This window comes from Ornithodoros turicata, chromosome 10 (assembly GCF_037126465.1).
Source record: "Ornithodoros turicata isolate Travis chromosome 10, ASM3712646v1, whole genome shotgun sequence".
NCBI lineage: Eukaryota > Metazoa > Arthropoda > Arachnida > Ixodida > Argasidae > Ornithodoros > Ornithodoros turicata.
In genome coordinates, this window is record NC_088210.1 from 733,678 (window position 1) to 744,676 (window position 10,999).

The 10,999-nt window shown below is 43.7% G+C and overlaps 1 protein-coding gene across 1 annotated transcript; it reads left to right on the forward strand.

Annotated features, from left to right (window-relative positions):
- Nucleotides 1-5,091: 5,091 nt before the first annotated feature.
- Nucleotides 5,092-8,326, forward strand: LOC135370451 (uncharacterized). The gene is made up of 6 exons (XM_064604197.1): nt 5,092-5,096; nt 5,863-6,235; nt 6,298-6,462; nt 7,593-7,779; nt 7,847-8,089; nt 8,151-8,326. The coding sequence occupies exons 1-6, from the start codon at nt 5,092-5,094 to the stop codon at nt 8,324-8,326; spliced, it is 1,149 nt and encodes a 382-aa protein (XP_064460267.1).
- Nucleotides 8,327-10,999: the final 2,673 nt, after the last annotated feature.

Consider the following 10,999-nt stretch of genomic DNA (forward strand, 5'->3'; position numbering starts at 1 on the left):
AGAGAAACACAATGAAGCAATTGCAATCCACGCGCGTCGTAGCACAGTCGTCGAAAGTGCTGCATTACATCAGCATGTAATAGGGCATCCGTTTTCAGGTACAATGCATTATAATCCCTCAGATTCGAGCATCCAAAACGTTCAAATACTTGCAGCGCATACTGGTAGTCTCCCTCGCTTATATCTTCCCCCGTGAGATCATTTTGCAAGGCAGATTTTGCCGGCAGAGCCAATTCGTCGTACACCACAAAAGAATTAACGTGGCTGTATGGGAATACACCTTTACGAAGCAGAATTTCGTAGTCGTTTCCAAATACCTGCTTCAGGCACTGGAACGCCTCTGCGCCCCCCATGGATTTGACGGTTTCCACGAGCTCTCCCAGCGACGAATTTAGGTACTGCATGGTATCTCTGAGTAGGAAGGGGCCAATTTCGAACGATCAAATTTTTTCCATGGAACTGGCAACGATGAAGGGAGCTCGCTTCCACCCGAGAAGGTGAAATTCCCGCAGCAGTCCGGCCAAATCGTAGGCCAGATTGTGCACCATGATCGGTAATTTTTCTCTCGTCGTGCACGCCACGTTACAGGGGCTGCACAGCGTCGCAATGTAATTTGTGTCCCCGGCAGTACATCGCTTGGAATGGTCGTGATGACGGACACGGGGTAGATCTCGCGTGAACTCCCGTTTACAGTACGTGCAATGAGTGGCAGCTCTGTGCTCGGCCCGTTGCTCATCATTCAGCACCATTGTGGTGGGGCAGGCATTAAGGGCAACCATCTCGTCCCGGATTTCCATCAAAGCCTTCACGCACTGCCTCGCGGAATCTTCACCGTGGTGCGTCCTGACACACATCACCTTCGAGTCGTGGGTGCGCACGAGCACGGCACAGAAGCTAGAGGTGACGTGACGCTGCATGCCAACACCACTGGGCGCGAGTACGCTCTTGGTGTCCAACGCGACGACGTAGTTGTACTGCTGCTTGTACTGTATTCTATTAAATTCTACAAAATTTTTGCCAGGTTCGCAAAATTCCAATAATATTTCGTTCACGTCCGCGCACAGGCGATGATGTTTCGCCATGCTCTTTTCCTCGTTAAAAGAGCACGTGCAAAGTTCGCATACGAAACACCTATTGTCTCTCATCAGTAATCGTTCGAGGGACTTGATTCCAAAAAAATGTTCATCTATAGCCAATAAGTGAATTTTCTTTTCACACTCGAGTTTTGGGGTCGCGACATGTGCACTCTCTGATCGACGTACTCGTACACGTAAACGGATATCTTGTTTTTGTCTTCGAATTCGTGCAGATCAGAAAATGAAACGGGGAAGTGGCTTGGCCACCAGTAATCTACTGCATAATTTTCACATTTTTTCCATGAATTCCTTTCCTGTGGGTGCAGGAGAGCGAGCGTATTGTATTTAAAACAGTCGCCCTCCTTGCGTGCTGGTAAATGGATATTCGTTAACACGTTCCTGCGTTTAGCCTGACTCATGGGAAGTACCCCATTGCACCTGAATTTTTTAGTTTTCACAGCAGAAATACACATTTGAACTTTTTGGACGTCAGTGGATACAAACCCACTACCCTCGCGCTGGTAATTTTCAATGCGCCCGGTGGAGTCCTGAATCACATCCACCAAAGTATTTGCGATAGCTCCATCGCTGTGGACTTCGCGAGCAAGCGCCATAAAATGAGCTATGTGTGTGGTTACATCCCCTTGATTTTATTTCATCATTAGAACGTCAGAACAAATGCAAAACCTAAAGGGTATTCTTTGCGCTCGCAAAATAGCAATTATATTGTGGAGGTGGTTCATTAAATATTGTCGCAAGTCCTCTACTCCCAGATTGTGAAAAGATGCCAATAGCACAAACGCTTTGACGATACCTCGAAATGCGCCATCAGTTTGAAAGAAAGGCAGGAAGGAAATGTCCACAAAGGGATGTCATCGCTCGACGTGAGCATGCAATGTGGCTGGTGAAATGTCTGGAGAAGATGGTGAATTCTCTTCCAATGGCTCATCATCTCCGATATCATGAGGATCAAAAAAGCAGAACACGCATCTAGGCACTGAAAAAAAGAGGAAACACTAAGAAAACGTGCACCACAAAGCGTGGATGAAAAATACTTACTCTTGAAGCGAGCTCCGCACACTCCCGAAGTGATGCGAAGACTGCTGCCTCTTTACACATCCTCCCCATTTATATAACGGCGACCTCGCTGCATGCCCCAACATGCACGGGTGCGGCGAGTCGTCATAGCCTAAAAATAACCTGCTCTGCAAGTTCAAGGTCGCAGCTTGCCCTTGGCTTCACGTAATGCTCCGTCCGCCTACACCATTGCCGCACCTGAGCGCAAAGTTCGCTCTCATCACATGTCATTCCGATATGCAAGTTCCTTTCACGAGCAGGCACACAACCATCCCTTTTTGTTCACAGTGGCTGTGGAATTTCAATAATATTACTTAAAAGAAACAAATTGCAGTGAAATGCAGATTCATCTCAGACAGGAATTTCTACCCTCAGCGTTAAACCCTCAGATACCAGCATGTCTGCTCAAATAGCAAAACAGCTATGACTTAAAAAATTGCAAAAAAAACACGTGCTAACAAACTACCATAAACTGTTATCAGCTAATTATTGCATAATGCTAAACACTCAATTGCATTGCCGCTGCGTGAAGAAAGCACAGGACAAGGGTACACAAATTCACTTAAGCGATGAGGGAAAAGGCTTAAAGGTCAGATATGCCGATTTTGAAGTGCCGCAGAACTGAGCGATACTCGCGCTGTGTGTTTATGAGCGAACACTGAATATGTGTGCAAAATATCGACCTCCAACTGTTCGTATTTTTTTAGAAAAAGATTTTTTTAGTTTCCCGGCCCGCCCGCCCGACCGTCGGCTAACCCTGCGCACGGGCGCACCGACGTCATTGCTCTAGGTCTTGAGCGTCTTGACTTGGCCGTCTTGGCTCTTTTGGGTTTGTTATCTATTGTTGGCTTCGGCGGAACGATGTGTGGTTACTGAGCATTGAGCGAGGTGTTTCTATGGTTTTTACCGTCGGAAACAGTGGGCTCGCTTTCTAGTGAAAATAATGTTCGGTGTACGGAGAGAAATCTTCGTTCACTGCCACACACCGTAGTATGTTGTATTCCGTGGGTGCTTGGACAAAAAAGAAACAGGTGTTATTGACTAAGCGGCAATTATGAACCCCAAGGCCGGAAACAAGAATCCTCTTTGGAGAACCGCTCGCCGCTTGTGGACCTTTGATTAGCGCGGCATCCTAAGCTGTCGTTTTTCCTTTCCTCCTCATTTTCCCACATATGGATATAATGTATTTCTGTGGCCGGGCAAGAGCAATTGCTTGCTTGAGCCGAAGAGACGTCCACGCTCTATCTTCGTGCCACGGCGAAGTATTTGAGAATGCGACGGTGCTACGCTCCTGGTTGTTCGAACACATCATCCGAAAACCCAAGTGTTTCCTACCACAAGTTTCCAAAAGACGAAGTGGTGCGAAGCTCTTGGCTTTTAGCGATAGGTTCCCGTACGTACTGGGTTCCCTCGCCGAAAGCAACGATCTGCTCGAAGCATTTCGTCCCTGATAGCTATGAAGTTAATCCGCTGCTCCAGGAGGAATTTGGAATTCCTGCACGAAGGCATCTCAAGCGGAATGCAGTACCCACAATTTTTGACCCTGTTGCGGAGGATCAAGGAGGAAAAAGACAGCGAGTGCAGGTAAGTCGAGGCGAAATCTACGTTGTTCACAGAACTGACGCGCTAATGCATTCATGTGTGATAAGGTATGGATAATCTGATTTGTGAATGACCACAGGTGCAAGATGATGGTGGAAATGAAACTGGCTCTGGGTCACATCTGCTTCATGAGGAACTTACAGCCCAGCAACCACAAGCAGGTACGACAATGTCAAATTATAATTTGAGTAGAAATGAATATTTGGCCTCATTTGTCGGGCACTCCCACACAGACACTTGGGGACCACTGTTGAATCAGCCATCAACATCACAACTTCTGCCATCAAAGCCTCAAAACGAAGGGTACTGCCATCATTGCGGTCAGCTGCTACCCCCCGGTTCAGGCACACTTGGTGGCAGAACAGTGGCTCTGATCGATGAAGCAGTACAAACTTCACTTTCTGACATAGCAGGTACACAATATTAGTTCAGTTAGTTTGCCTTATTTTGCACATTTTTCTTGCTGCTGACTCGACAACTGTTCGAGCTACAATTCCTTCTAAAATGCAGCACCTGATGATGTCCCTCATGATGTCCCTGACGATCAACAAGTCCCGAGGTCATCAACACCCGTTGGGGAGGATGTCTTTCCTATCAGCGAATGTTTCATTGAGGAAGTTCCCCAAAGGTATCTTAGCATTGTTTACCTTTATTAATTAGTTGCCTATGTCCTGATAACTAAGGAAAAGGATATCTATATTTCAATCACAAGTTCACAGTGGATTCTGTTATTGGATTAACACATCAGAAATATACACACATTGTAGATCATGTATGTTTTATGCTTGGTGTGTTACTGTAATTTGCAATACCACTTGCATTGCACTTTTAGAGGGTCAGCTGTACAATGTTAGCACAAACATCATGTACACAAGCTCAGTAGGCAAAAATATCGAAGCAGTGTCATGATGTCCTGTTTTTAATTTGTACATTATGCAAAGTTCACCTCAGTGCAGAATCATTGTAACAGAGTAGATATCAGCATTGCTTTCTTGTTTATACTAAGTTTTTTTCCTCAGTGATGAGGAGCATTTAGGACTCGTGCAAGAAAGAGAGTCTCTTTGGGATGAAGAGCCCTCATCCTCTGATGTAGATTCAGTGGATGACGAGTGGTGAGCTACATTTCATTTTCACATAGCAGACCTGGATCCTGCGTTTCTCAGAGAAGCCTCATTGTCTAAAATCTTTCAAAAGTTTGTGCAGTTACTGTCTGGGTGCTGTGTGTGAAAGATGCACTGAGTAAGCATTATGTAGATGAACAACTGTGTGGAACGAAAAATAGTTTTTCATGTCTGCAATGGGGAAAGTACTCATGTAGGATAGAGGCAGGATAACAATGTGGTCAGTATATAGCTATTATAATTAATGCTGTACCACTGCAAAGAAATTCGCAATGAATGTGAAACTTCTGTAAATCTGATTGTTTAGAACAAGGGATAGACCACTTTCCCAAGCATGTCTAAGCATTCTGTGCCACTTTAGAGGCTTTTCAGAGTTGTTGTTTGCTAGCTGATGGTAGATGAAATATGCTGCTTCTTTACACTTCCTCGTTAAGAGGTTAGGAGACTCCACCTCGAAGAGTGCACAGGGGCCTGAATATGCTTGTTGCCATGTATTGCATGCCAAAAACAAGTAACTAGATTACTGTTTTGTAAAATATGACTCATGATAAAGAGGGTGTTTCTTTTTGTTACACTACAAGAATGCAGACATAAATCATAGATATAATAGCAACAGCAGAGGGGGGGGGCACCTCTGATGTTGACCCTCCCTCCTCCCCCCTTCCCATCCCAGAGGGCACCAAACACACACCTTTCGGGATGCAAGAATACATAGAGTGCAAATTTCCCACTTGTCTCCCTGGAGGCCAAAAGTAGACGTCAGTCCTGAACAACACATGTAGCTTGACTACATTTGTAACTGCAGTACATGCTCATGTATACTCATTTTCCCTGTGAATAGTGTTGACCCAAATGACACATCATATCGGCCAGAGCAGTGCAGTGAAGGTGACTGGTGAGTTCATTGTTGCATACCTGGCTGTCGTTACATGTTGTTTTTTACATTTGTCTTTGGCAGCTCATCTTTATATCTCATAAATTTCTAGCTCCATCATTGAAGAGCCAGAGGTCGTAACTGCATATGAAGCAAAATACATTGTCTTCGAGTCATGCCTGAAGCAGCTCCTCCAGAGGTGCCCACAGTGCCTGACTCCAGACTGTAGTGTGGACCTGTTCTGCATCGGGACAATGGTGAAGGCCACGGTTGTCTGCCCCCGATCACACATCACTAAGTGGTCAAGCCAGCCAATGTGCCAAGGAAAACCGCTGGGAAATGTCCTACTGTGCAGTGCAATACTGTTCTCCGGAAGCAGCCCGACACAGGCACTGAGGATGTTGAGCTTCCTGGGCGTGCAGACCTTGAAGGCAGCGCAGTATTTCAAATTTCAGCGGCACTATATTTTCCCTGCAGTTACTGAGGTGAGTTATATGTAACACAGTGTACCCTGAGGTGCACCAGGTGGCATTATTATTCTCGTTAGGTATGGAACAATGAGCAGCAGCTGCTGTTGACAGAGCTGAAAAACCAAGCTCTGTGCCTCGCTGGCGATGGCCGTGCAGATTCCCCGGGACATTCTGCAGACTTCGGCACGTACTCACTTATGGACACTGCAGCTAACCGTATTATTCATCTGGAGCTGGTGAAGGTAATGTTCTCAACGTCACATGTAGCACACCTTTAAGTTATATGCCTCCAAACCGACTAGGTTGTGGTCCATTTTATACTATAGTTTAATACCCCTGTCACACGGACTGATTTAGTGCCACTTAGAAACAGTAACACTTGCGCTTAGTGTCGTTTGTGTACTGTCACACAGGATTCTTTAATGACACTCCACAGAAAGTGCACTAACAATTTAGTCACTTCCTCAAACACACTTCAGCAGATCAAGTGGGTAGTTTCGAGAGCAGGCGTTGAGGTATATGTAGAAATATTGAAGGAAAGCCAAAGGCCTTGTCAATCACAATATTTTTAAACAAGTATTTTTGAAAGTGAGCCCATTTGATTTAAATACATTCTAACATTGTGCTCAAAGAAAATGTAACTACGAGGGGTGTGTGTATTCGAATATTTGAAGTCGAATGGGAAAAAAAATGCTGAATGCCGAATCGAATATTAGTACTAATTTTACAATACGTGCCTTTTGCACTAAAACTTTGCAATTTGTAGCCTGTGCCCTTAGTGTAATTTTTCTGCCATTTACTATCACAAGCGAGACATCTAAATATTCTGTGGGAATTAAGCCCCTACTCTTTTAATTTTACATGATAGTGTTTCCAGATTTTCAGCTGCGTCTACACTTACTGAGGCAATTATCTTGATTTCGAACCTTGATGCCATGCAATGTCATGTTACGCAGATAAGGCTGTAATATTATCTGAACATCCACAGGTCTCTTGGTAAACAAACTGGTGTCCTGCCTCAGCTTTGCCATGAACATCCTTTAGCTTCTTTGCTTTAGTGTGCATGTCTCACCTGGGTATGTTGCAGTGCTAAAATTTGGAACGTAATGGATGTTGCGTTTGAATGTAAGGGGATTTGCTGAAAAAAACAAAGCATCTGGTTCTTCTAGTCTGCAATGTGTATAAGCAAAACAAAAATATGTGCATTGGAGTTGTTTTCAGTCAAAGGTCAAGAGGCTTCTATTTGCAAATGACATTATCATACTAGCTCTACGACTACTGACCAGTGTCAACCGCAGTTCTAATTCCTTTGGTGACACAGTGGCAGAATTTCTATTCATGTACTATTCGCTCATATTTTCATTACATACAGCCTACTGAGGTTACCTCCAGCAATAAAATGGAAAAGGAAGGGCTACAAAGAGCTCTCAACTACCTACAGGACCAGGGCATGACCGTGAAAACACTCATCACTGACAGGCACACTGAAATTAAAGCCTTTATGAAGGCTTCACACCCAGAAGTGCAGCACCGTTTTGATGTCTGGCACGTAGCCAAAGGTACTAGTAAAATGCCACATTTCTATTTTTTATACATTTAAAGGATATACTTTTTATTTACGCCCAGGCATACGTAAGAAAATCAGTGCTGTGTCACGCACAAAGCAGCATCAGGTATTCCAGATGTGGTCCCCAACGATAGTGAACCATCTATATTGGTGTGCAAGGACCAGTGATGACAACGGAGAGTTGACTTTGGCAAAATGGAAAACGATCCTGCGCCATGTCATCGATATCCACGAGCATCCTGACAGCCTCCATGAAAGATGTGCCCACGGTGACATTGGGGAGAGGCTCTGGCTGCATGAAGGTATGTAGTGAAGCTTCTAATCACTTAGGTTAATGAATTTTACCAAATTATTTAACAACAGGGGCGGAAACCTTCAAAAGGCTGGAAAAAATTGTGGCATCACCTCTCTTGATGAAGGATGTCCCAATGCTGTCACCGCATAAACAGACCTTCGGACTTGAGGCATTCCATGCTGTAATCATTCACTTTGCCCCAAAGTCATCGAAGTTTTCACATGACGGCATGCATGCACGGTAAGCTCAAGTAATTTTGCTTTAGTTGAAGGGGTATTGAGTTTAGAGTACAGTATACTACAGAGGGTCACACAGAAAAGATATAACCACTCTTTCAATAGAATACACTAAAATGCAACAACGTTAAAATATGAATACATACATACACACTTATGCTGTTCATAATTCTCACAAAAAAGGCGTAAGCCTCCCGTTTTCAACAAAGTCAGGCCAGGTAACAATATCATTTGAGATGATGGTTGGCCAGGAGCGTGCTATTGCGGTGAAGTTCATTTTTAAGAGTGTACTATACACAGGAGCAGAATCTCAAACTATGAAGACGCGTTGTTAGCCAGAAACGTTCTGTGCATTTCTAACTCAGGTGTTGTGTAAATGAAAAAATAATTTGGTTGCTATACTGAACTTCCACAGATGAATTATGACAAACGTTCAGAAGCACTGAAATTATATCCTGTTCACATATTGTATTGTGTTCACACATTATGGCTTGCTACATTAATATGAATTGTGGAAATACAAAATGCCATGACCCCTGTAAACAATATGTCCTTTTAATCCTGCGCTCATGACAAACTGAGCTTTATTTCTACAAATGGTGGTGGAGCACAGGACAGAATGCTAGGTTCTAGCTTGGCAAGCTCCTTGGCTCCTACAGTATGAGCGGGCGCTATGTTCAATATTGTGCAAGAAACAACGCAAAAGAAAAGCAAGTTAACGTTCAGAAGTGCACATGTAGTTATGACTCGCTTATGTCGATAATTACACGTTTTACACATAGTGAGCCCTCAATTTGTGAACAGTAACAGTTTCGTTGAAAATTGTCCAGAAAAAGAGGAATTACTAAATCGAGGTATGAAAGCGGATCAGCGCTGATGAAAGTAAGAGGCTGACGGTTGATGGCAATTTTAGCCTATTCTTATTTCGTTGACTTCGATTAAGTGTCACAAACGTTTGTAATAATACTCTGGCGCATTGACTCTCCAGCGTTTATTTTGCCCAGTAGAGAAGAAAATAATGTGATACCAGAGACATCATTCTTGTCACCTAAAGCTCACATGGCCTTCCATTTTGGAGTTGGTCTCTAATGTGGCAGCATGCATGTGACAAAAAAGCAGAATGTAACCTTGTGCGGGCACTTCTGGATTTTCTCACTGTTAGTCATATGAGCCACTGTGTTACACCTCCACAGTCATCGACTTGCTGAATTTGCCATCCTCCGTATAGCCTCTACCCCAGATAATGTTGAATTGCTGTACCTCCCGTAACATTTATTCACCCTTCTGTGCTATTGACATGGGCGAACAGAGTTGCACTGTTCATAAATAGAGGTAAAAAATTGTTTCCTCTATTCAGTGCAAACAAAATATGTTCACTGTTCGGATATAGAGAGTTCATAAACCGAGGGAGAAATCCATGGGAAGTGTCTCGTTCCATGACAAACAGTTTGTAAATGGAGGGAATTCAAGTATCAAGGGTGCACAAATCGAAGGCTGACAGTATATGTATTCAGAGGCTGCTGCTGTTGCAATCTTGGTAACTGGTATGTATGTTAGCTTACCAATGCGACATTTTAATTGTGATGGAATAAAGTATTAACCTCCAGTGAAAGCCTTGCAAAACCCTTTAGCTGAGTGTTCTAGGGGAAGGTTAGCAACGGTACATCAGTAAATACAGTTTGCAGTACACCGTTGAGTGCATTCCTCCCACCCCTCCCCCCACCCTATGGACGAGCTTCCTTGGAATCACGACTTGGCTGATATAGCAAATGAAGTCCTCACGTACACATGCGCTGCCTAATACAGACTAGAGCAGTGGAGCAGGAAAAATGCTGGATAGATCAACATACAGTGCTTGAAGATCCCGTCTCATTTCCCATTCCTTTAGAAAGTATCTTCCTTGAGCGGTCAAGGGCACTACAGTTTCAGAATGGCCGAGAGCTGAGTGTACATTGAGGGTTTGATATCCCTGCTGTGGTACCTCTGCCTTATGCATGGAAGAAAATTATTTGCATTTAAACTTTGCTGTTTGTAGTATGAATATTCCATCCGTGATGTACCTATGTGGTGAATTATCTTTTTTTGCCCGCTCATATTGGAGATATGCCTAAAACAGTACTCTTACCACTTATAGAGAGCCAGGAGCAAAAACTGAGCAGTAATCTGTATCCTTTTTAAGATCTTTACAAGAAATTTTTTCAAATGTCAGCAAAGGGAACTGGTATAGAGCACAGGAAGGGATAGTTGAAGGGCTGAATTCACCCTGTGAGGAAGGGTAGCACATCTTTGAGGCACATAAGTGGCAACAATGTGGGGCTTGTATTGCTGAAATATTTGACTGTGAAATTTTTATTGCACTATGCAATGGGTACACAGATACTTTCATGTCAGTGGAGTTCAACTGATGACAAAGAACGTAGCAGTCAAATACTCAGTGTGCTTTCCTCAAAGAAGCAAAACCAAGAACAGTATAACACCAAGCAACACACCTTTTAGTGCTCGTAACTGTAGTGGAACATCTGAATGAAAGGACAAAATTATCACAATGCATGCTTTTAAAACCAACATCAGGACAGTTGCGTACCAATGAAGCCTCGATAAGATGGAGAGGAAAATGTGGGCCTTATTTTGGATACGCAGCAACCAGGGATCTTTTTACGCTTCCCTCGTCCAAGATGACC

Coding starts and splice junctions, on each gene's coding strand:
- LOC135370451 (XM_064604197.1), top strand. Junction 6,463..7,592: donor TTCATCTGGAGCTGGTGAAG/GTAATGTTCTCA, acceptor CATTACATACAG/CCTACTGAGGTTACCTCCAG. Junction 8,090..8,150: donor GAGGCTCTGGCTGCATGAAG/GTATGTAGTGAA, acceptor ATTTAACAACAG/GGGCGGAAACCTTCAAAAGG.